At 35.3% G+C, this 27985-nt stretch overlaps 1 protein-coding gene across 3 annotated transcripts in view; it reads right to left on the bottom strand.

Annotated features, from left to right (window-relative positions):
* Positions 1-27985, bottom strand: part of LOC150087834 (far upstream element-binding protein 1-like) — a 250614-nt gene that overhangs the window by 183479 nt on the left and 39150 nt on the right. For 2 of the 3 annotated variants that reach the window (XM_090369223.1, XM_090369222.1), the window contains exons 3-5: positions 22259-22300; positions 22135-22174; positions 21972-22042 (exon numbers count right to left, since the gene is read on the bottom strand). In XM_090369223.1, the coding sequence (XP_090225349.1) occupies positions 21972-22042; positions 22135-22174; positions 22259-22300 (153 nt within the window). The remainder of the gene's footprint in view (positions 1-21971; positions 22043-22134; positions 22175-22258; positions 22301-27985) is intronic. The other variant, XM_090369224.1, reaches the window with a different exon arrangement.

Raw genomic sequence — 27985 nt, 5'->3', positions numbered from 1 at the left:
AGAACTGAAATGAATGATAAGGCTCTCATCATATACTCCTGCCTATCATGTCTGAGCAGATTTGAAAGCACTTGCAAATTTCACCCTAACCTGCAACTTTTTCATTAACATTGCTTGTACTTGTCAAATAAGTCCTCAGCTCTCCTATTAATATCACTGGTAAAGTATCACCCTAGCAGACATACCCTGCCCCTATTCCATTTATCCTTTTTACAAAAAATTTCCCACATCCCTGACAAGTTAACAACAAAAAAAAAAAAAAAAAAAAATTACTTCCTGGGACTAGCATATTCTGCCCTGTAGGATGTCAAGTTGTATAATACTTGGCTGTGGTGTCCAGCTTTTGTACTGAGTGGCTGAGTGCTTGATGGGTCCTCCTCTTCCTTCAAGGGCATCAATACTGTTCATATCTTCATAAGCCCACCATAATGCTGGACAAAAGAGAGCAGTTAGGTTAATTAATGACTGATCTCGAACAGTCTCTTCACTCTGTCTCATATTGTTTCTTCCGCATGCCTTTTCTATAGATACTTCCATGGGCACTGTTCTTCTAATTTTTTTTTTTTTATGTAAACCCCAAAGACGAGAGGCATTAGAACCTATAGGACTTAGTACCGTGCTTGAGTTGGAGGTTGAGAAGATGAAAGAAGATATTTGTTGGCACTGAACTTGAAATTCTGTAGACTATAATTTTCAGGAAATACGTATGAAGGAAGGTTGTTCCAGAAAACGGCAGTTGAATGAATAAACGAGGAAGATGAAAAGTTGGTCCTGTGAGTTTGAAGTTGGACAGTAAATGGATGTTGGCTGGTGACGGCACGTGTTCGGACTGCTTTGAAAGAGAGAGCGGGAATTATAGAAGCCAATTCAGAAGAACAGTGCCCATGGAAGTATCTGTAGAAGAGGCATGCAGCAGAAAATGTACGTCTATGAGACAGCGAGCGGAGAGACTTTGTTAGAAATGAATCATTAATTAACCTAACTGCCCTCTTCCGGGGCGGATTTCCGATTTATACAGAGTGAGCAGCTGTTTGGAAGAAAAGTAAGGCCGAGAGCGAAAGATAATTAGCTTCTATAATTCCCTTTCCCTCTTCCAAAGCAGTTCAAACAGGTGTCAGAACCAGTCAACATGCTTTTACTGTCCAACTTCAAACTCCTGGAACAACCTTCCTTCATATGTATTTCCTGGTGTGTGTGTGTGTGTGTGTGTGTGTGTGTGTGTGTGTGTGTGTGTGTGTGTGTGTGTGTGAGAGAGAGAGAGAGAGAGAGAGAGAGAGAGAGAGAGAGAGAGAGCGCTATACTGTTTATATAGTTCATCACAAGTAACCAAAATACTTATTATTATGTTTTCTGTGGGAGTGGGAAATTTTTTTCCACTGACTAACCCTAGGTTTAATTTCTCCATAAAAGTGAACTGAATGTGATGGGATTGGACTCAAATAACTGAGATTTTGATAAATAAGTTTCCACAGAGGTAATCTGTGTTTTGATAAACAAGTTTCCACGGAGTAATCTAATTCAATTTCCATGTATTAAGCTGTGCACTAAATAACCCGGCAAAAAATTCACAACATCTTTAGAAATTCCTCTTTCTGGGCAGACAATCCAAATAATTAAAAATAATTTCCCTAATTTCAATTAAATAACTTTTTCAAAAATTCCTTTCTATTGGCACATCTTTTTGGGAGGAAAAAATTAACTTCTAAAATTTTTCCAATTCTGATTGGAAGACATGGTTCCTCTTTTTGAGACCAAATTTATGTGACAGCAACAGCACCAAAATCTCTATTTTACATTTGAAACTGGAAACCTCAGTTTCAGGGTTATAATAACAGCAGAATGAGTATACTTTAAAGATGAATGGGATATGGGAATTCACAAGGATTTATGTTTTCAGTCAAAGGTTAGCAGGCTGATACTAATTACATAGCTTTTAATTACAATTGTCATGTTATTATGGATATAATTTTGAGTAACTGTCATTACAGCTATCATTAGCAACTGAAACATTTTAATGCCTGCACTCCCATCTTTTTGATTTGTTAATAAAATTAAGTTTTATTAACAACTTATGCTGCTTTTGTTTGCACATATCTACCTTGTTCATAACTACTTTGGATAAATTTTCCTAAATAACTTAACTACATAAATGGCACAGCCCAAAGACAAAATGTATGAACAAAGATATGAATAAATACTTGGCAAAGCCATGCTTGCATTTATTCACCTGGCAAAACTGCCATGCTAAATGAAAACAAAAAATCAGGAATTAATAATAAAAGCAGTCTTTATATAGCAATTCCATGAAGACTACTTAGTATTCCCTTGTTTTCTTGAAAGACATTAAATATTTGAATTATAAATATACAAACTACAATAATAATGAAACTGAACATGTCACATAACTCAAAAATGACTAAAGAGATAAATGAAGAATATTGGAATTTTATAATTTTTAAAAAAATACAGAAGAAATGACAAACATCCCAGGCCAGTAGTTAACATGCTTGTTGTATTTGAATTCACAACAGAAGCAAAGGAAATTTCTGAATGGTTGAGGTTTTATTTCTACTCTTTTTTTTTTTTCCCTCACTCTTAAAACAGAATAGCTAATCGCTATATGTCAAGTTTCAGGAATATGCAACATAAATGAGATAAGTTTAGGAATATTTCAATAACTGCCTTTTTGACACTTCAAGGAAGTGCAGTTATCAAATATTTACCATTAACAAAACAAATGGTCAATTTTTATTAAACAAACAAAAATACAAAGTACATTCTCCCAATAAAAACAACTTCCTTTGAAGATAACTTGCTAGCTATATACTTTTAAAAAAGGAGAAATTTTTCTATAAGAATATTCAATATAATACACACTGTTTTTAGTGAATATATCTTTTCAGGAAGAGGAATCTAAACCCAATGTACACATCTCCATTTGTTAAGCTTATTTTAATCTTTGTTCACTGATGAAGGTGCGTAGATTCATACTGAAATGTGCGATTTTACTTTTAATACCATAATAATTATTAATGCAGATTAGTTTTCATTGCCCATTTACCAAACATTTCAAATACCTCACTAAGTGACTAATTTGACAGACCCCCCCCCCCCCCACAATTAAATGCTTTTTTAAATCCAACAAAAAAACACTCAAGTTTACAAAAATTTACAAAGATAAACAGATCTTCCCCCCCCCTCCCCAAAAAAATAAACCAAATGTTTTGTTTAATTTAGCATTAGCAGAGACATATGATGCAAGATCAAATATTCAGGGCAAAATTGACTGACAAGGCTCTCATCGTATACTCGCTCCTTTGGCATCTAGGCAGAAATGCAGCCACTTTAAAATGTAATCCTAATGTGACTTTTTTCAACTTTGACCTGTACTTGGTTAAGTAATTCCAAACCCCTTATTAATGGCATTAGTGCAGTGTACAACAATATCACCTTTTGTTCCCTTAAAGAATATCTGCTCTACAACATCATCAACCTTTGATGGCAGACATAGTGTGGTCCTATTCCACCTATCCTTTTTGCACAATATATTTCTCGTTTCCCTGACAATAACTAGCTGCCGTGGGACCATGACATCATCTGCCTTGAAGATTGTCACTGTGTTGCCTGATGCACAAGAGTGGGCTATGGCATTAAGTTGGGCATCTGAGAGTTTGTTGCACCCCCCTCCCATTTAATTCCCCAAGGGCATTTTCCCTACTCTTCAAACTCTCATAGATGCCCATCAGAAAGCTGAGTTGGTAACTAATTTCTTCACACTTGCTGCACCTAACACACACAAAGACTAGATCCTTGGCTAGATCATGTCCTGTTCCAGAAGGATCTGCAAACATTTCACAAGTTGCACATTTTTTAGGCCTTGATGCATTGAAGAATTGCCCCCTTCAGTTCTCCCCTGAGCCACAGCTACTTTGTGAAAATTAATAAATTTAACTGATTAATTGACAATACTACACTAGGCTAATAGATTCCTAAATTTATTTTATATGTATTATGCTATCTAGTTTAACGTTATGCCTTATGCTATCAAGTTTGATATATATGTTATGCTATACCATAATGATCAATGTTGAATTAGTTGTATCCTTAGCTAAATACAAAAAAAGATATATGCCCAACAAGTGATTAGAACCTTTGAGCTACTTATTTATCACAATTGAGACCCAACTATTCCTCTGCACTACTGGTTATGTGCTATGATATTTGCATCAAAAGACTGATACAATAGCAGTACAAGCAGTCAGTCATAACTTACAAAATCATTAGCTAAATTAAAAAAAATAAGCTAAGAAATGTGACTAAGACTATTTAACCTATTTTTAAAATGCAATTTAACGTGTGATTAATCAAGAAGATGGTAAAAATTTCCAAAAAACGTCCATTTGTACAAGCTTAAAAATTCTGCATCCTGGCACTTATAATCTCGTTCCAGAACCATTACCAAATGGATAAACTGTGGGCTGGGACATTCACATGTTGATATGCTGGTATTAGGGAAACTAACATGTGCCACAAGAACTCCCACAACATTGCTCTTCCACCACCAACCTACAATATTGTCATCTGATACAAAGGTCCACTGATTGATACTGCTGCTGTCCCTAGTTCTGCTAGCAATATAAAAGGAGAACTGGGATTCACTTAGCCTATTCCCCCCCCCACAAATGTCCTATGTATGTGTTCCTGTGTCCACTGCTTGTTTGTAGCTTAAAGTGAAAAGTAGTGGGGTTGTTTCCTGCTATAGCCCATCCGTAACAAGTTTATAGCTACAGAACTGTTGGGGCTGGATGTTTTGTAATTGTTAGACCATTCTCATTATGCTCTAGGCATGTTGCACGCCAGCTGGGCACTAGTATTTATAACAGTTATACCCCGACATAACCACCATACTGCACTTAGTGCCACTTAGGTTGTGGTGTTGACACATTCTCTTGGTGAATTGCACACACACTATACTGTTGTATCTGAATTCCTCTGTTACATAGTCTGATATAAACATGTGACACTGATAGTTCTCGAGCTTACATGTGACACTGATAGTTCTCGAGCTTACATGTGACACTGTAAGTTCACTGGACAATGTGCACATGTTAAACTCATTGAAGGTATATTACACCTGGACTTCTTGTTTTATTCCAGTTGTTGGCAGCCTATGATCTTTCACCACAAGCTGGCTGATCCTTTAATTTAATTTTTTTAAAGCATAAATATAATAGGAAGTCTCTTCTTAAGTCACAGCAATGATATTTGTGAAGATGTGAATACTTCACCCTCTCTGTAAACTGATACAAATACTGTGGTTATTATGAGCAGAATGATATGGCCTGTCATCAGGCACATATTTGGGAATTGTTACAGGAGCACTGGGAAGGGGGGAACATTACCATATGTCACTGACCTACTCAGTCACTGGATATCAATCTGTGGATGAGAAGGAATGAGTTGCTTGTATCAGGGGTCTACTGCAATGAAATCTGAGGCAATTGCATAGATTTGAATTCCTGTGGAATGCTTTTGGAACTCATGGAGTCCACAGCACAACATCAGGCTGTTCTGAGGGATAGCAGGTGCTGCTCGGTATTAGGTCAGCATACCTAATAGACTGGCTACTCGATGTACGTAAAAGATAATCTTTTACAGAAGGCTAACTTTTCATCTCTTTCACTATTAAACCAATAAAAAATCATAAACTTAACCATATATGAATAAATTCTATATAAACTTAAAGGCTAATGTTTAATACATGGTTTGATAATTAAGTTCCAGGACTGAGTCAATTTAAAGAAAATAACATATGAAAATGAAAAAGGTTTTATCAAAAAAGGATCACTTGAGTAGCTAGACATGTGTGATTGTTGTAGACCTACAATTTTTAAATACATTTGAACTGACCACCACCAATTGCTTTGTGACATTTTTTAAATGTCCTCAACTGTCAAACCATTTTCTCTTCAGCACACATTTGATTTTGGACATTCAGAAGTAACTGGGTTGGCTGATTCAGCTTCATGATTTCATACTTATCAAAAATTCCTTACTCAGCAAATTCCATTAAACATACAATCCAGAAGTTGTATGTGGTATTCCTTATTCATTGTTTTGCTCCTTGTGAATGACTTTTTTTTTTTTTTTGTAAATCTAAGAATGTGACCAATATTACTACAGTTTCTGATTTTTTGAAAATCAAAATTTTGTATACTGGAGGGCATGTTGATCACCAGTTGATGCTTTATCTCTATTTGTGGATGATAATAAAAACACTACAATATGATCTGTTGCAAATTGATGCAAGGAGGGATATCATCAATAGGTAAATGAGCTCAAAGCATGCTTCTAGTCTAAACAGCTTTTCTTCAACCAGTGTAGAATAAACTTAATACAGATCTGTTAGTAATGCATGAAGTCTCTGTTAATTTGTTGTTATATCATCATTCAAAAAGTCATCTAATAATCAGATGCAATCAATCAATTTGTGAACTTTTTTGATCATTTCTGAGGTTCACAGCACTTGTCTTCCACACCCTCATAACCATCCCGAAATACTACAAACAAATGAAGAACACACAAGTGAGACAGAACATTGTCACCATACATTCGTTTTACTAATTCTTAGGTTTCAATCTCACTTTTCTATACAGGCGCTTCCGTAGCCAGGTGGGAAGGAGCAGCAGTGCGTAGCACACGCTTCTTGATTAAACCGGGGTTCGAGCCCATCACCACCAAATACGGAAAGGTCAGGGAATGACTACCGCATATTCACGGAGCAATATGGCCTTAGCTGCTAATGCTCCTAAAAAACCAAATAACAAACATCACTTTTCTATAACTTAAAACAAAATTTAAGGTTTACTCTGTTATATCACTTAACAAAATGACAACATCTTGAACAACACAAATAGTACTAACTTAACTGCATGCAAATAATTACAATATGAAAATGAACTTGCAGAGAGAGGTGCTCAAATACATCTGCTGTCAAGAGCCTTACAGTCCAAAAGCACAAAATGGAGCCAATCCTGGTACTTAATAGTCACACCTTATAATTCAATTAAAATACACAAAAGAAACCGATACAGGTTCCTTGCTAAAGAGTCTTCAATCTTCTTTAAAGAAGATTGAAGACTCTTTAGTAAGGGAATTGAATTACTACAGAAGATAAAAATGAAAGATGGAGATCAATTAAAGATGCAGTGCTTAGAGTGGCAAATAATCTTCTGAAAGGTTAACCTCTCAGAGCAAAACAGAAGTGGACAACGAATGATATAGTAGAACGTACGGAAAAGAGAAGGCAGAACAAAAACAACCTAACAGGACAGAAAAAAATAAGAACAGAAAATAGGAAGAAAATAAAAGCAAAAGAAAACTAGGTGAGATCGAAATGTGAAGAAACTGAGAAATTGGAATCCTTATATGACCGAGTCAACAATCAAAGTCTTGAAAAAGCCATTAGGGCTACACTATAAAACTGATAGGGGAATAGCAAAAAAAGAAGAATGGAATGATTGAAATTTCAATTGAAGAAAGACGAGTGCTGGCAAGAATATATCAGAGAACTGTTTGATGACAACAGAAATGAAAAGTCTGGCAGATCAGAAATTGCAGGACCGAGTTTCATGGAAGAAGAAATGATCTTAGTAGCGAAATATGCTAAACACAAAAAGGCAGGTGGTCTTGACAAAATTCACAGAGCTTTTAAAGATAATAAAGGTTGAAGTGTTAGTTGGTCTGCTCAAAAAGGCTTATGACACTAGAGAAATTCTTAGAGAATGGCTGAGATTGTCATTCTTACCCAGTCTGAAATGTGCAAATGCAAATAAATGTTCTCAATTTAGGACAATTAATTTGATGAGCCATGCATTGAAGATACTTCTGAGGATCATACGCAAATGAATTTAAAAAACATCAGAGGAAAGACTCAGTGATTCTCAATTTGGCTTCTGACAAGAACTGGGTACCATGGAAGCCCTGTTTGCAGTTCGAACTCTAATAGAAAGATGTCGAGATGTGAATCAGGAGGTATACATAAGACATGACAAACTGTTCAAAATTTTACAGAAGATTGGAAATGATGGCAAAGACATCAGAATAATAGTGAATTTGTACTGGGGACAATCAGCAAAAGTATAGAAGGAGAAAAATCGGAAGAGATATAATTTAAAAGAGGAGTTCGTCAATGTTGTATTCTTTAACCTATATTGTTCAACGTGTATGAAGAAATTTTTGAATAAACTACAGAGGGATGTGCAGAAGGGATAAAGATTAATGGCAATACAATAAACATGATCAGATATGCAGATGACACTATTTTGCTGGCCAGTTCTGAGAATGATTTACAATCATTAATGGATAGAGTAAATAGAGTAAGGGAAAATTTTGGTCTGAAGTTAAACAACAAGAAAATTTATGGTGATCAGTAAGAAAGAAGTGTGAACAAAAATTACAGTCAATAATGAAAAGAGTTAGGTTAAAAGTTATCGCAATCTTGGAGGTATGCTGAGCGAGGACTGGCAACATCCACTGAAGGGTCTTCTATGCCGTATGATCTTATGCTTCCTTTAAAAACAAGAATACTGAGATGTTTTGTCTTTTCTGTCCTCCTTTATGGAGCTGAGGTCTGGACACTAACAAAGAAGACCCAGAATAAGTTAAACGCTTTTGAGATGTTAGAGGTGAATGTTAAGAGTGTCATGGACTCATAAGATAAAGAATGATGAGGTCATAAGATGGATGAAGAAAAAGATAGAAATAACTAACACCATTAAGGAGAGGAAACTAAAATATTTCATATATGATGGGGAATGACAAATATAAGACTGCACATGATAATCCAGGGCAAGATCAATGGAAAATGAAGTCAAGAGAAAAGAAGGAAATCTTGGTTGGCAAACTTCAGAGAGTGGTATGATCAGAGTAATGAGGGGTTGTTTAGGGCTTGTACCTCACATTTGTCCATTGCAAAGATGACAGCCAACTTCTGCAAAGAGATGGCACATTGAAGAATGCAAAAAAAAAAAAAAAAAAAAAATTTATTTTTTTAAATGGAATACAGAATAACAATCCACCAAATAAAAAATTCAAGGAACATTTTCTTCGTTATTCTTTCTGATCAATCACACACATGGGGGGGGAAAAAGGGAAGAATTAATATTATATAGTGAGGTATTGCAGTATGCAATGAGAATAGTTTAAAAAATCTACAACTTATAGGTAATGCACTCCTAATACAACATAATCTCCACCCCTTGCATCTGTTTAATTTAATAGCCAATGGCAAATTAAACCACCAAAAGTAAACAAATATAAAAACTAGGGGGTTTCGTTACCTGCTTGCTTCTTTTGATAAAATAAAATACTTACAGAAGCTTTCAACTCTGTGTGTCTCGTTTCCTCAGCTATGAATACATAAATACATTACTCTATCTATATAATATCAGCGCAGATAAGCCATAGACAACTCTTAAAAAAAACTATGATTGTAGTGTGAAAAGCATCATTTCATCTGAATCTCATAGTGTGCTCATCCTTCACAATGAGTTACCATGTATTGCACTAGCTCGAATAAAACTTCACTAATACAGAAGACTATTGTCACTTATTCTCGGTGGACACCACCACCACCCAGACAGCACCGTTTCAAACCTAGTTGGCTTTTCATACTACAATCGTAGATTTTCTTTAAGAGTTGTCTATGGTGTATCTACACTGATATCATATAGATATAGAATCTTAAACTCCTAAATGATGTTGCATTTAGTTTATTTAAATAAATGTTACATATGGAAATCAAGAATGGTACCACATGTTCACGTTAGATAACCATGGCATGTGGCCATGCTTAAACAGAAGTTTGTTTTACCGCAGTAAAACAAGCTTCTGTAATGTATTTTTGCATTTGTTACGTGTTACCACGTAACCCACATCTCACTTCTCAAATTGGCTGAATAAATACATTAGGAGGAAAATCATTTTAATGCATAGAAATATATTAAAAAAAAGAATCAGAATTGAAAATTGATGAATGAACTTGTATTTTAGTTAACAGTTAGCATTAGTGGAGGCATATGATACAAGAAAGCAAGGTTATACAGCATCGGTCAAAAAAAAAAAATCCTATTCCACCCATCCATTCACTCTTAAAAGTTTGTCTAGTTCTGCCCTGAATATATTTAATCTGTCTACCTTCACAATGACAGATGGAAGTTTCTTCCAGAAACCAACCAACTGCTGGCTAAAGACAAATTTCCACACGTGTATTCTACAATTGTCTTTTCTCAATTTGAATCCCCCCCCCCCCCAGTTGCATAATCTAAGAAAGAGGAAGAATCCCATCAGCACTGAGCTTGCTTGAACCATTCAAGGCCTCATACACCTCGATCAGATCAGCTCGCAGGTGCTTCGTCTCCAGACATGCAATTCGCAGAATTTAAGCCTTTCCAGGTAAAAGCAACCCTCTACTTACCAATCTCATTGCCCTTCTCTATACTTCTTCTAGCAGCTCTATATCCTTCCTAAAATGAGGCCTCCAGATCTGCATACAATACTCAAGGTGTGCCCTGACAAGGTGATTACTCGTGTCACCCCTTGATCCCCCTTTGTGAATTGGGGCTTGAACTCGGGGGAGGTCCCCACAGACCTACCCTGAGTCCAACGATGCCCTTATAATCATGGCTAAAGGGTTGCTTACTTCCTTTGCTGCCTTCTTTAATATAACTGGATAAATCCCATCCACTCCAGATGCCTTTATGTTTAACTTCAACAATTTCTCCTCCACTTTGCTCTCAGTTATTACAAAATCTTTTAGCTCTCTGTTAAAGTTTGATAAGCTTCTGATCTCCATTTCTCTAGAGAATTCCTCATGTGTGAATGTAGATGCAAAATACACATTCAGTTTGTCAGCTACATGAGCAGAATTGTCGATAGTCGAATGATTGATATCAAGTGGAACAAGCTGATTCATCCCCTTTCTTCTAGAGTTTACATAAATAAAGAAGTCTTTGCATCCTTTGCCAAAGATTTCTCGTAATTTGCCTTTGCTTGCCTAACCTCCTTTGTGACTTGGTTACAGTAGCTTATATCTGCCATAGGCTTCTTAATAATTTATATGCATCCCATGCATTTTTCTTCTCTACCACAAGCACTTAGTCCTTCAACTGGAAAAAAATGTGCTGGTGTTCTTCAATTTTGAAAGCCAGAAGATAGCACAATACAGATCTCAGTGCTCTGGTTTCCTCTTCAAACAATGACTCAGTATATATATATATATATATATATATGACTCAGTAATACTCTAATCTTCCTAAAGCATAATTCAGTAGTATTAAATTCTTCCATCCTTTTTGATGAAATAATTCAATATTTTCTTTAATCTGTTTTCAGAGAGGACAGTTTTTTTACAGAATAGCAATTGAGGTCATTGTGTTTCTTTGTAGTGGTTTTGCAAATTATATTTCCCACAGGTTTTGATCACATCCTTGTATAAGCAAATTGTTTGTCTGAACTATACTAAAATCCTGTATTATTACAATTTCATTTACATTGTGGTGTTACACTTTGAGAGCTATAAGACCACAAACCCTTATATTAAATAAAAATGACTTGTTACAATCACAAGACGTGGAATCTAAACTGCCAGCAACTGTACATGTATCTGACAAATCAACAATGCAATAACACTTCTGTTAATATAGTTCACTTTTGCAACACAAAAGTATTTGTAAAATATATAAGGTATGAAAAGCCCAACAAATTTATTGTATTTGACAGCATGTAAGACGCACTTTTTTTTTTCAGAAAAAATGTCTGGGGCAAAAAAAAAAAAAATCATCCTGTATCCTATATGTGGAAGTGAGCCCTCCCTCATTGGCACGAGCAGGCAGGTTGTATTTCACCATTAGGCCAATACTTTCGTTTCTGAAGGATAACAGGACACTCTGGGGTACTTTTGGACTTGCAGAGTTGTTTGAAATCAGTTCCAAGAAGTTTTCGAAAGTCAGGGAACACAGGAAAAGCCTTAGAAGGAATCTTCAAGATTCTTCTCCAGGTTTCTCAATAGTTCGCCAATCCTTAAAAGGTAGCACGACTGGCAAGCCAGTTAATTCTGTGCGGGCTTTTGTGATGTTGAGTGTGTCTCCGGGTATAATAGTGTACTTTAATTGTGTGTGTAGTGACTATAATCACTACAATGAATTGTAATCGTTGTGGGTGACAAATAAAATAAAGAACAGTGTTAATTGTATACCAGTTGTCTTTAATGAGAACCCCATTTTATAACAATATTGTTTAATCTTGGAGTTTGACATTATTTTAAAGTATTTTACCCTCAGAAAATGGCTGCAGGAGAAAACAGGTTGAGTTACACTATCGAATATAAGCTAAATGTAATAGATCACGCTACAAAACATGGTAACAGAGCTGCAGAAAGATTTTTTGGGCCATCGCCTATGAAAAAAAAGATACGCACCTGACGGAAGCAAGAAAAAGAACTTCAAGCTTTTAAAAAAATAAACGTAACCTTCATTGTCCTGCTTCATATTGGCCAGAACTTGAAGGAGATGTAAAAAAAGTAGGTGAAAGGAATTTAGGAAGAAGTGTTTCTACCAAAATCATTATGCATAAGGCCAGGCCAGGATATTATAAGAAGGACGAGGAATTCAGATTTTCTGGAACAGAAGGTTGGTGTTACCAATTCAATTCTAGTGGTAGTTTGCTTCATATAAAATATTTTCTAATGTAGCTAAGGTTCTTTTATTTCTCTTTTAAATTGCTGTATTGATAAATTAATAATAATTAAAAAATACTAATACTGTATAATGTATTATTATACAGTATTAGTATTTTTCTTGCTGTTCTGATCATATGTTTAGGATAAGCTTTTTTTTTTAACAATACTCATTAGAATAAATGTTAAATGCCTAAATACACTACTTATTTTCCTTTCTAAAATGGTGGTGTGTTCTATATGTCCATGCATCTTATATGCTGTCACATACGGCAATTTAGTTACAGAAACTAATTTCATGCTTTTATGTGTTCATTTTCTAAATTTATGATTGTAATGATTATATATTATTAAATTCCTCCTCAACTGATCCCCCCCCCCAAACTTTGCACATGGGTTGTTCTGAATACTGTAGCTGGCCAATTCTTAGCCTCAAAGCCTTGTATTGTTGAAGCTTAATGCAAAAACACCAGCCCATAATGCATTAATTATTTGGTCTGAGAATTTCATGTTCTAAAGGTCATATTTTTTCTTCTTTTTTTTTTTTTTTTTTTTTTTGATAAGTGGGAAACCTGTGATCTCATACAAGAATGACTACTTCAAAACTACAGAGAGAAAAATTCTAGAAAACTGCCTCCAGCAGTGAATAAACTCTAGTCCCATGAACTTGGGAAGCATATCTTTATCAACTAAATCAGATATTCTTAAGATCTCTGGGCCACTCTAACACCTGACAAAACACAAGAAAAATTATTAGATATTGCTTGATGTTGGACCATGTATATCAAACCTTTAGCCATTCTGCATAGACAGCAAGTAAGCACAGCTTATCGTGCTATAAACACATGTTCAGGAGGAGGGAAAAAAAAACCCACAGTAGATATGCACATTTTTATACGGCATTTAGGGACAGATTTCATATAGGCAATAAAATGTCAATACTTATTTATCCCCCCCCCTTTTTTTCCAAACATTTTTATCAATACATATTATGCTATGATTGGCAAATAACATGTTAAAACTTCTGGGTTATCAAATTAAAATTTACCAAAATAAAACATGCATGAGCATTACTGTTTCATTTTAGACGGCAAAGTTTGCAATCAGAAGGTGGGGGGGGGTAATATTTTTTTTTACTGGAAACCATTTTCACCAAAATTTTAAAACTTCCGTTTTATTTCAATGTAAAAAAATTCACTACCATCTTTATACATTCACTGTTTAGAGTATACAAGTAGTAAGAATATGTATATATAGGAACTGTATATAATTTTTACTTAAAATATATAATAAATAAAAATATGTAACGTGTTCATAGACAACACTGAACTGTAATAATAATAATAAGGGGGAAAAGGTTTAACATGAAGCAAGGGTGTCATGCATATACACCGTGAGCCAAAACATTATGACCAGTGAGTCGTTATGCAAATTGAAGCAATTGCAGGTGAACTATGGTATAAAACACACCTGATACTGAGCTCTGTTAATCAGCGCTACTCTTGTTCTTCAGATGGGAAAGCCAGTGGACTTAAGCAAGTTGACAAAGGCCAAATTGTAATGGCCAGATGACTGAGTCAGAAAATATCCAAAATGGCACGGCTGGTGGGGTGCTTACGGTCAGCCATGGTTAGTACCTACCAAAAGTGGTCTGAGGAGGTGAAACCCACGAATTGCCAGCGAGCTGTTAGAAGACCACGGCTCATCGATGCTCGAAGTAAGTGAAGGCTCTCCCGGATGGTACGTGGCAACAGAAGGGCAACTATGCCACAACTTGCCAGTAAATGGAATGCTAGTGACGGGAGTAATGTGTCACAACACACAGTACATCAAACCCTGCTGAAAATGGGGCTGCGTAGCTGCAGGCTGCTACGAGTGCCCATGCTAATTACGGTTCACCGGCGAAAGCGCCTACAATGGACACACAATCATTGAAGCTGGACCTTGAGTGATTGGAAGACGGTCATCTGGTCCGATGAATCACGTTTCCTGTTGCACCATGTGGACGGCCGGGTATGTGCACCTCGTTTACCTGGGGAAGTGATGGTGCCTGGATGCACCGTGGGATAAAAACAAGCCGGTGGCAGTGGTGTCATGCTTTGGAAAATGTTCTGTTGGGATACCCTGGGTCCAGTCATCCATATGCCGGGTACTCTGATGTCTACCACCTACCTAAACGTCATGCTGACCAGGTACATCCTTTCATGACAACGGCCTTCCCCCTCTGGTGGTGCCGTCTTTCAGCAGGATAATGCGCCATGCCACACCGCCTGGATTGTTCGAGACTGGTTTGCGGAACATGAGGAAGACTTCCGGGCATTGTCCTGGCCTCCAAATTCTCCAGACATCAAATCCCTTGGCACATCTGTGGTTTGTGTTGGAACAGCAACTCTGATCTGCAGCGTGCAGCGTCTCAACCATGGACCTTACAGGAGTTAAAGGATCTTCTGGTTGTGTGTTGGTACCAGATACCACAAGACACATTTAGAAATCTTGTAGCGTCCATGCCTCGCTGGGTACGAGCTGTTTTGGCTGCACATGGAGGACCAACATCATGTTAGGTAGGTGGTCATAATGTTTTGACTCATCGGTGTGACTTCATGTACATGACAAACTTGAAATGCACATTATAGCAAGACGCAATGCCTCTATTTTTCAGTTCCTAATTTTAATCCAAACCTATCCTTAAAAATAAATATAGTTAAAATCTAACATTAACTAATAATTTTAGCCTTATGACTTATTACAATTTAATTTTATTTTCCACATTTATCTGCTGTTTTTGCAGTCACTGATGAAATGGTAGGAATATCCGAGGACTTTCTGATTTCTATCTGTATATAATTTCCAATAGTAAATAAACAGACATTTAGATCTTATGTAGGTTAAGTGCTTCATTCCTCTTTTTAAAAATTATTATTAAAGAAAATATAAAAATTGATATTCTCAGATGGAATAAATACCTATTAATTTATATAAAAAAATTATATATTTTGAATACCAGAATGACATAATAAGACAGAAATTATCAAGTAAGATATGTACTGTCTATATTTAAATCTGTTGATAATGAAATGATCTAACAGTAACATTTAATTCAATAATTATAATCTTCAATTTTCACTTTACTAAAAATAATGAATAAATCATTTTCATATATATTGCATATCTAGGGTTATTCAAAAGTAGGTTCACAAATTCAGTAGTCTATAACACTATTTACTCTGTACTTATAAAAATGGAAGTTCATTAAGTACAGAAATACCAAATGGCACTACATTAATAAATTAACACCTATTAATTCATTTTGAAATTTTAATATAGAGGGTCATCAAAAAAGGTGTCCGTGATTTCCCTTTTAATTATCTTCGGAAATATTTGATTGATTGCTGTGATCATAGCAAACAGTGTGGTAACTCACTGTTTTATTTGACACCTCAACAATGACCTTGGCTGCATCGTGAGTGTGGACAGAATGCCTCCTACGTGCACTGCCACATTTCAGCCATAATGTGCAGAATGCCCTAAATGACAGGTTTGCTGATCGTTGAACCAGAAGAAGTGAACCCGTGCCTTGGCCACCAAGAAGTTCTAACCTGCCACCATTAGACCTTTTCTTGTGGGCTACCTAAAGAACATCATCTATGCAGAAAACATTCGTCATCTGCACCATTTAAGAGAGAGGATCACAGCTGCAATAGCAACCGTTCACCAGAAATGAATGAGTGCACGTTGACAGAGATTGACTACTGCTTGAATGTTTGCCGAGCAACAAACGGTGCTCATATCAAAACATACTAAGGTATGAAGTAAAACTTGAGATATTCCTGTAGATATTAACAAATAAATCAATTGATTGATGTAAGTATTTTCGTTATCATTTTATCATGAAATCATGGACACCTTTTTTGATGACCCTGTATTTAAAACAAAATCAAGGACACAAAATGGAACAAAGCATTAGAAATTATCCTTTCACAAATCATTTTATAATTTTACAGATTGGTTCTGTGTGTGTTTTTTTACTTCTAGATGTTACAGACAAGAACATCTCAGTAGACATTCAATCTGGTGCAACAGCTTTGTTGAAACCAGCAGTTCTGCACAGCATGACAAAAAAAACTGGCAGGACTCAGGGTAAGTGATGAACAGTTGAATTCTAAGCACTGCTTGTTTATAGTCTCAGAAAATCCAAATTACATGAATTGCAAACTTTATATACCTGTCTTCACTATGAATTTAAAAAAAAAAAAAAAAAAAAACTAACATGCCTAAAACCTGACTACAAATATAGCCACAACTTTTAGTAGTTGAAAATGTGAAGGCTTTAATTGAAATGGATCTAGATAAAATGCAATGAAACTGTGTTCCTACTTTTCTTTCACATTAATGATATGCTACACTGGATAAATTATGCATGGAGACATGCATAATTTACCCATTAACTATTTTATAAAATTCTCTACATAAAATCAGCTCCCCCATACCTCACATTCCTTACTGATTCTGTTCAATTAGAAAGCACTGGCCATTCAAAATCGCTATGTTCCATGACCTGGCTGAAGCCGACTATGCCAACTTACACAAATCAACCACCACAATGCAGTGACTCAACTAATTCAAAGTAACCTTTCTTTTAACAATAAACACAACTATAATGCAAACTACATGTTGACTAATAACAACGATGTGCTTTACTTAACCTGAGTCATTAATGCCACTTAAAAAGCCAGCTGTTGAAATTACGATTTATTAAAAATCAAATGTGTAAATAAATCAGCCATAACTTAAGTAAAAAAATAAAAATAGTGTTATTTTCTTCTTGACACTATGTTATGAGCATATTGCACATAATAGGGTGAGAAATATCCTTTTTTCCCCACCACACAATATATTAATATCAAGTTGACACAAACTGAAATATGCAAAATTACCTCCTTTTACTGAATTAAAAATACAGGACCACATACTCATATGTCCATAAATTCTTGAAAATAAAAAGTTGCTTTTCTTATCTAAATAACACTTTTCCACATATGAAAATGAAGAACGAGTAAAGACTGAATACTAACACAGAATGTCACACCACTACTATCTAAAACAATTATAAAACAGAAGTGAACATGTATCACACAGGTTAAACATGAGCAAACCACCTAACATCAACCTTTAAGTGCAAAGCATTAAATTAGCCAGACCCTCAATAAATAATAATATATCTGCATACTTCAAAAATAATAGACTTGACCACAAATCAGAAAATAAGATGCATACCCAATTCTATAAATCATAAAAGGTGGCAGTTATGTACAAGGGGCATTTTAAAAGTTTGTGGCCTGATTACAAACTGTTTATTTAAGGAGTATGTTAACATATTACCTTTCAATATAGTCCCCTTTGGAGTCAATGCACTTTTTCCACTGATGCTGCAATGCGCTGATTCCAGTTGCAAAGAAAGTTTTCTCTTGGTCCTCCAAGAATGCATTCACTGCAGCAATAACGTCACTGTCAGTGGGAAAATCAAAGCCATCAAAGGTATTTTTTTTTTTTCAAATTAGAAAATATCTGAAAGTCCAATAGTGTTAGATCTGGTGAATGTGGGGAGGGTCCAAAATTTCAAAGCTACACTCATACAGCACAGATATAGCAATGACAGACTTGTGAGTAGGCATGTTGTTGTGATGGAGCAAGACATTTTTGCTGAGTATTCCTTGGGGCATTTTGGAGGTAGAGAAGACCTGTTTCCACTGTTTGGACTGTTCCTTTTTTTCTGGCTGAAAATGATGGTCCCACATCTCATCCATGGCGACAAACCTTGCAAGGAAATTTGCTGGATCTGCTTGAAAACAATGCAAATGTTCATTTAACTTGAACACTCTTGTATGTTTTTGATCTGCTGACAACAGCTTTGGGATCCACTGTGCCCAACAGCTTTTTACATAGTGGGAAAAACCCTTTGTTATTATGTGATATACATGTTCTGATCATATGCCAAAGATGCCCTCAACTTCTGGAGTGATGAGCATTGCAGGCATTCCATAGCATGGGTAACCTGCTAGGCCCTCTCTTCGTCATTTAAACTCTCTGCCTATTTCTGCCCACCATACACAGGAAGGGGCATTCTTCCCCAATGTTTGATGATTGCACAGTGACTGATTTTCTCCAACTTTCCTCATTCACACGACTTTGACTTCAACGCTCCGCAATTATAAAAAAAAAAAAAAAAAAAAGACCTTACGGAAACTTAGTGGGTTAGTATTTGAAGTGTTATATACTAAGTACAGTAATTTTTAACACTGTAATATTACCCTTTCATACTCAGGCCACAAAACTTTAAATCCTCCCACACCTAGTACAAGTGTTGCAAGTATGTGGGAGACAGGACAATTAAATTATTTTTGCATAAAACATTGGCTCAGAAAAGTAAGAAGATTTAATGAAATACAGGAATTTTCAGTAATGAGTACATGTTGCATTTAAATGGTGAAGTAAACAAACAGAATGTAAGAATATGGGGGATTGGAAACCTTATCAGTTCGCAGAGTATGTGCAGCTAGTTAGTTAGTTATTTGGTTTTTAGGAGCATTAGCAACTAAGGCCATATTGCTCCGGGATATGCGGTGGTCATTCCCTTGACCTTTCCGCATCCTCCGTATTTGGTGGTGATGGGCTCGAACCCCGGTCTAATCAAGAAGCGTGTGCTACGCACTGCAGCTGCTCCTTCCCACCTGGCTACGGAGGCGCCTGGTATGTGCAGCAGTCCCAAATTAAATGTGCTCTATGGTCTTAGCTACAATATAACTTCATGACTGGGTTCACATATCCTAAGACTAACATGCTGAAAAACTTTCTTTTTCTACATATAACTCAAGATAACCCTGAAAGAAAAGCCATTTTCCAAGAGGATAGTTGTACATATCTCTGCACTTCTTTGAGCATGTTTGCAATTGGATGTTAACTTTCCTGTTAGTAGACTGAACAAGGTGGTTTAACTGCTTAGCTCCCTTGATCCCCAGTCAGGATTTCTGACTAGCAACAGCTATATTCAGATACTGTGATATATATATAAAAAAAAAAAAAAAAAAAAAGCCCTCAAAGACTGCTGTGTCAATCCTGTATTACTTTCATATATATATATATATATATATATATATATATATATATATATATATATTTTTTTTTTTTTTTTTTTTGAAAGCACAGAATAAATAGCTCCAGATGAATAATGAACCTACTTTTGAATTCCATTAGCTATGTCTTTCAGATACAAAAAAATAAAATTATTATGGTGAGTACATAATATACAATTACAGTATATTTTAAAAGCTTATTTTCTTTATAATTAACTAAAATTAATCCATAATCACTTTCATAAAATAAGTGGTAGAAATCTGAAGGGCATTTCCCCTTATACTGTTAAATAAACTGAGCATGCAAGTCAAAATAATGTAATGATATTCAGAAAGATTCGGTGTGATGTAATTAGTATACATTTTAATATTCCTTTAACAGTAAATAGAACAATACATTTAAATTTACATGAAAATGAAAAATTTAAAAAGTAGATCTTTCTTAAAAAAGCAATATTTCAGAAAATAACCTGACTACCTAAAGGTTCAGTTTTCTAATTAGAGCTCAAGGACATATCCAAAAAAAAATATATTAATTTTATTGTTGGTTAACTGAATATACTCTACTGGGAGGGGGGGGGTAAAATTGGAATAAACACTGCTGAAAATGAATCTCCTGTAGGAGAAATGAGTTGAACACTATTTTCTGAATTGAATGAAACAACATCTTTAGAATATGTTGATTCAAATGGGCTAACTAATAAAAAAAAAATAATAATAAATAAATATATTTTAAAAAATCTGTGTGCAGCATTAATTTTATTTACATAAATCCAACAAAAAAATTTAAAAATGTTTCTGAAAAGGTTATATGATGTAATTTTAGTAAAGATGGTAATGACATAATAGCATTTGGAGATACTGCAGCCAAGCAGCCTGAAGCTATATAATTAAAACTTTATATTTGGATATTTCAGTTTGAAAAGAATTTTTTCATATAAAAATAAAAAAGTGGGATGTTCAAAAAGAAAATTAAAATTATAACATTGGAAATATTTCCAATTCACTAACTCTTAAAAGACAAATTTCATGTAATATTTTCATTGTAAAGTAGCGATATTAAAAATACTTTCAATCAAGATATAACATACTTCAGAGCTTAATGAAAAATATGTAACTTCTTTATATTATTATTAAAATGCTAAAATAAATATTTAAGCCATTGTTATTATTTGCTGGATTCATTATATTCTATGATAGCTTTTTAAAGTACACCCAATACCCTAGATTGCTGAACATGCATATTTGCAAATGAATAGCAATGAAGGGCACTGTGGTGAGAAACCTATCCCATGGACAATTGACAATATGGGCCCTTTAAATTTCAATAGTGAAAAGAATGCCAAATATTTAACAGTAAGCTCAACTTTTCAAAATTCACACATTATTACAAAAGAAGTTATGTTGTTTATGGTGGTCACCATAAACAACAACTTCTTTTGTCATTCCAAAAACTCACGACATAATGGAATTCTTGAGAAAGAGTAATTTATCTAAGAGCATAAAGGTAGAAGACAATAATGGAAACAATATATCACACCTTTGAGAAAAATGACAAGTTCAAAATGGGAAGCATCGTTGTTTCGATTCATATTTGACAATTTTTTCTGAGAAGAGAAATTACACATCACTCTATTGATGAGTACTGCAGTTACACTTGATAATTTAAGAAAAACCTTACATATCTTTTTTCTTTATTACTGCACTAATTTTAAAAAAATAATAATAATAAATAAAAATATTTTTTTTGACTAGTACACTTTTCTCAAAAAGTGTTTGTTATTATTTAGGCTAACTAGGCATTTTTCAACTGGATTAGGTCACCAAAATTGCAGGGACATAATACACAAAAATAATCAACTTAAACTGAATTATTAACTTAAGTTTACAGAACAAACTACTTGATATTTAGGAACAGTGGTCAATAATAATTGAAAACAGTACACGTACATATTCTTGTTAAAAGTACACATTCATATACAGCTGTCACTGTTCACATTATCTAAAGGTAATTCTTAAAACTTGATATAACGTGAAAGGTTTCACATTACTCATTTAACATAATAGAAAACAACTGTTCTCAAGTGATTAAAAAATTTACTTACTCAAGCCAACCATTTTATCAGGAACATTCCATTCTTCAACAAGCAGTGCACTGGGTGTTGGGGCACTAGATCTGCAATTAATATATATTAATTACAAAGTAACAAACAATCACAGAATGAGAAAGTCTCAATCTCTTTAAAAATCCATTCCTTTAAAACATACCTCTGTTGCTGTTGTATTGCTGATAACTGGGCACCAAATGCTGTAACAAAAAACATTTAATTATGAACAATCACCTAAAATGTTTATAAGTAACTTACAAAGTTTATATGATCTCGTTACTTACGGTCATTCAATGTTGCTGGTTTCTTAGGGTCAGGTATACCATCTAAAAATAGAAAATAATATTGAATACAAATATACTATAAATTAATTTAAATAAAAATAATATTTATTCCTTTCAAATGTACAGCGTATATGAATGATGTTCTTGATCTAGAGAAAAAGCTTCAAAATACTACAATACTAATTCAATTAGCAAAATCACATTATCACAGTTCCACACAAGATTATTTGTTCCCGATACGACTGAGTAACACTGAGGAATGCTGGAAAGAAAGCATAGTTATTCATTAACAAAACTAGTATTTTAGTTCTCTCCCCCTCTAAACTATTAAAAAAAAAACTTACAACCTCCTTGAAATAAATTGACCAAAATAATCTCATTCAAATGAAGCTTTCCCTAACCCAAACAATTGGCAAGAGCCAGTCACTTTGGATGTATTTTCAGCTTTGTTTATTATCCAACCTTCACCACTTGTTTCAACGCTACTTGGGAGTATCAGTTTTGGGCCACCAATGAAGCAGTGTTATATTACTGCTTTTCCACTATAGCTAAAAAGCAGCAGCAAAATCACGAGGATGAGATTCAGTAGATCTAAACCTGATTTCCCCACCTCCCTGCATTTTTCTTTGGTACATTTTATCCAAACTTTGTTATGCATGTCCTATGTCAAGCACCTTTTAAGTCAATGAAACCATCCCCCCCCCTTCTCTCACACACAGGTAACATAAGACAGTTTAAACACAAAGAAAAAAAGTTAGTCTGGTGAGGTTGGGGTTTATACATGAATGGATCTGGCTAGTCAATGCACTTCTTCAGACCAGTCTGGAAGAAAACTGTGGTTGCTGAGGTTAATTCATACCAGTACTCATGGAAACATGCATGTAAAAGGCATGCAGCATAGACTGAATGTCTGTGTAAGAGGAGGAAGCATAATTAGCTTGACTTTGACACTGGTTAGTGCATTTGAATCATTAACTACACAGTTGGATTTTTTAGACACACCAAAGTACATTGGCATCATTATTGTAATGTCTCATATCGTGAAATCCTCTACAAGTTTCTCTCTTTATACTTCAAATGACTAACACTTCCCCATCAGAGAAGATTATTCTTACTTTTTTCATTTAAGTATCACAACTGAGACAGCACTGTTTTGAAGCTATATGGCTTCTCATCAGTGATTATACAACATCTATGTATAATTCAAACTATGACTGGTTAGGAATGATACCCATGTACAAACTTCAGTTTGTCTAAATTCAAGTATGCAGTAATGATGCAAATGCACTAATCAATTTCATAGGCCATAATTTAAAATTTATATAGTTTGAGGCTTTCTGCTCTAAAATATTATTAGTCTATGAAGTACACCTTTTGGCATCTCTCATAATGTGTAAATAAGTCACAACTGGTTGTCATCCCTTAAACCTGAGTACCTACCTGCTCATTGATGAGAAGCCAAATAGCTTCGAAATAATGCTGTCTGATTGGTGGTACTCAACTGAAAATAAGTGATAGTAGTCTTCTCTAATGAGGAGGTATTACTTATTTGAAGTATAAAGAAGGCAACTGGTGAAGATTTCACAATGAAGATACCAATGTACAACTTCTGTTTGTCTAAAAACTTCAACTATGTAGTAACAATGCAAATGTATTAACCAATGTCATAGTTTGAGGCTTTCTTCACTAAAATATTATTGGCTTAAATTTTTAATAATCAAGGTGTTTAAGTAGTTTGGAAGGAAAATTAAACAGTTGTGAGAATAACATTGTAAGTTAAAGATTTACAAATTGTATATACAGTCACTCCTTGAATTATGATTGAGTTCTGTTCCAATGGCGGCATCATAAGTCGTAAGTTGGACAAATGCCCATGCTTCTATACATAATGCATTTATTACACTATTTTTCTTCTTATTTTATATTTTAGTTTTTAAAAATTGCTAAAATCCATTTCTTTACAGCAATAATTTCCGAACATTCGTCATCTGGGAGTGTCAGCATTGTTGTCATTTGATCAGATATTTCAATGTTACACGCATTAAATAAGTTGCCAAAAGTCTCCTTGATAAGAATTAACACACTTGGAATTCATATTTTGTCTCAGTGTATTGATAGGCTTAAAGCAGAAGGATATTTCTTCAATTTTTTTTTTTTTTTTTTTTGCAGTAGGGATGATTTAGATAGATAGGTTTTTGAATGCATATACATAGAATTAACCGTTGGCAAAAATGCATTGAATTCAAAATTGGTGATTTTGGATAATTTCATGGGCTATCTCTGTGCAGATACTCCCTTTAATACCACTGCACAGGTAGCTGGGGTAGTCATATGGCAGCATCACTGTGTAAATTATTTTAAATGTTTATCTGAAAATGATTGTCGTAAGCCTGGATTGTTGCAAGTCAAGGAGAGACTATATACTTTGTGCTACCACTTAAAGTGACTGTTATGGTCTATGGAAAAGTGAAACAAGCCTGTTTGCCAATGTTAGATAATACAGTGTGTATAAATTCTGCATCTGGTGAAACAAACAGAAGCAAAAGCAACTTAGGTAATATTTTTGATGAGATCACGATTTATGTGAAGAAAAGAACGTTAAATGTTTTGTTCGAATGCATAAGCTTTTATGCATATTAACATGGCAACTACAGTGATGGAAGCTTCATTCAAAATGTCCAGTAAATGAATTACATTAGGGGCATCCAACCTTTTTTAGCAATTATCACTAATTATGCACTTTTTGAAATTGAATTTTTGTATTTTAAGTTTTTTTTTTATATTTAATAATTAAATACAAAAAATCCACCAATTATCATATAATACTAATAATATATCCTTCCTCAAAACAATCTTCATGTAAAAAACATTAATTCCATTATGTTTAGGGTTACCAGATGTCTGGCAAGTGTCCCCCCCCCCTCCATCACTCTTCTGCCTGGGAGGCATTTAAGATAAACCTGATTTTATCCAGCTGTTCACTCCCTCCAAACTACAGGTAAGTGACAATTTACACTGGGGTGACATTCCACCTGCTCATGATGGTTAGCTGAAGTGGTGTAAATCGAGGAAGAATTATAATGTATGTAAATGAGATAGGTTCCTTCACTACAAAAATTGAACCATAACAGTTAATATAAGTGTTTTTTATATTAAATATTGGTGGTTATTTTATAATTATGAGATATAAATAATATTTATAGATAAAATATAAGTAATAAAAAAATTAGCTTACTAACTTTGTTCCTGTAGCACCATCTTTGGAGTATGCAGCAACGTCACTGTCTGCCCCCCACCCCCCTCACTGATGTTTTTTTACAGTAGTGCAATGGGGCAGCATTAATGGGATGAGCCTGATAGAGGGTCCACCAATTCTGTAGGTTCTTCGGCCTTATAAGAGAACTGCACCAATGACAACTGTTGAGTCTTTCTCTTTCTCTCTTTGAACATGTTGTAGTAGGGCTTCAATATGTTAATAACAGCTCATTGGACGGAAGAGCTGTGTTCCCAGTCTGGGTCATTATCAGAGTTTTACAGGCTGTTTGTATTTGTGCCAAAGCTGATTGAAGTGTCTTTGTGGTGGAGGGTCCTAATTGGCACAATCTCCTGCTCTTCCTCCTTAGAATTCTGTTTAGCCAGTTGTGCAGCCAGCTCCTCTAAGTCCTCCTTTGAAAGAGGGTCACCATGGCTTTGCAGCAACTCACTGACAACATCAATGTCAACCTTGTCAAGGCCAACATCCTTAGCAATCAGAGTGACATCTTCAGCTACTGCTGAAACTCGCTCAAACTCAAGAAAGTAGAACTGCATTAGGCCACAATTTCCTCCAAACGTCACTTCTTTCCAGGATGCAGCAATGTTACTTATGGCCTTAAGGATGTTGTAGGATCTCCAATAGTCCCTCACAGTCACTGAGTTAGATGCCTGCACTGCCTCAACAATCCCTTTGAAGGGCATGTGTAAATAGTATACCTTGAAGGTTGCAATAACGCCCTGATCCATTGGCTGCAACAGTGAGATTGTGTTGGGTGGCAAATAAACAACCTTCACATTTAGAACATCGTTAGGGATATCTTCGAGGTTAGCTGGATGTCCTGGAGCATTGTCAAGGACTAAAGCAACGTTTTTGGGCAAGTTGTTTGCTGCACAAATTTGGGCTACCCCTGGACAAAAGTATGAAGTGTACAATTCACTAAAAAGGGTCTGGGTCACACACAACTACTTATTAGAGTGCCAGAAAACAGAAAGTTGAATCTTCACAATGCCCTTCATAACACGTGGACTCTCTTAATCGTACGCCTACATCAGCTTTAACTTAAAAGTGCCTGATGCATTTCCACGCAGAAGTAATGTAAGCCAATCTTTTCCAGCCTTATAACCAGGGGCAGACCTCTCTTCACAGGCTATGTCTGGGGTGTAGCAGCCTTCTTCCATTAACTTTTGAAATATGGGAGAATATTCCTCAGCACCTGCAGTGTCAGCACTAGCTGCCTCACCAACAATTTTTACATTATGAATTCTGGTTGGGTTTTTGAACCTGGAAAACCAGCCCCTACTAGCCGAAAATGATTCAGTCCCTCCCAAATCCTCATTAATTTCATTGAACAAGCTCCTAGCCTTGTCCACAACAACTGCCTGTGTTACAGGAATGTTATTTTAGTTCATATCGCCTATCCACAGCACTAATAACTTCTCCATTGTCTCACTCCTTGAATAAGTTGTTTGAGAAACGCTTACATTGACAATTCCTGTATGTGACTGCTTGCCCTTCTCAGCATTATTCATAATGGTTATGGTCATAATAGTAGAAGGTGCTAAATTTAAGGTCTTGCACACCTCCGAAAGCTGCCCACCAGATTCCATACGACAAATAATGTCCATTTTCAATTCAATCATTAGAGATTTTCAACTTGTTTAACATGTGTAGGCACAGATTCACCATTAAGCTTAGAAGACATCATTGCACAATTTATTTAAAATAATAAGACACTAATAAACACATAATTATTAAAATTTAAGGCACAGCTCACAACAAGTACATACTGGTGGACGAGGAGAAAGCAACCGATGTTGACACTAGCAGTCTAGGTACCAACTTCCTGTGCTGTGTTTATGCTTGCGCTTTCAAATTTTCTTTATATATATATATACACACACACACACACACACACACACACACACACACACACAGTGAAACTTCTCCTAACGGACACCTCTCGTTAACGGAAATCTCTCTACAACGGACATTTTCAAATTCCCCAACTCACCTCCATTGGTTTTAACGTGTTTGCAGCTTCTGTCTAGCGGACATTCTCTGTAACGGATGCGGACAGGCAATCTGCACTGTTTCGTTTAGATTAGCACTTAATTTGATCTCCCCATAACGGACAGCGGGCAAGCTCACGGCCCTTTTCTAGGAATGTTTCTTCCACGTATTGCCTCAATCGTGTGTTTATTTTCTATTTCCAATTCTCTGAATTTTATCAAGGTTTACGTCGCGGTTCTAAACCCTTTTTCAAGAATTTTAAGGCACGTGTAAAACTTCTGATGAATTCGGTGTGTGTGGGGGGGATATGGTCAGCCTTTCATCTTTTCAGTTTCCAGTTTTGTTCAGTGTCGTGTGAAGTGCACAATGTCTTCTCGTAAACATTTAACTTTAAAAGATCAAGTCGAACTCATTAATGCGTATGATCGGCAAAAAAATAGTGTTCGCAATCTCGCTGCAAA

The sequence above is a fragment of the Mastigoproctus giganteus genome, chromosome 3 (genome assembly GCF_048544385.1).
Source record: "Mastigoproctus giganteus isolate SK-2022 chromosome 3, ASM4854438v1, whole genome shotgun sequence".
In the NCBI taxonomy this organism is placed as follows: Eukaryota; Metazoa; Arthropoda; class Arachnida; order Uropygi; family Thelyphonidae; genus Mastigoproctus; species Mastigoproctus giganteus.
Note: the sequence above shows the minus strand (reverse complement) of the source record. Positions and strands in the feature narration are given on the sequence as shown.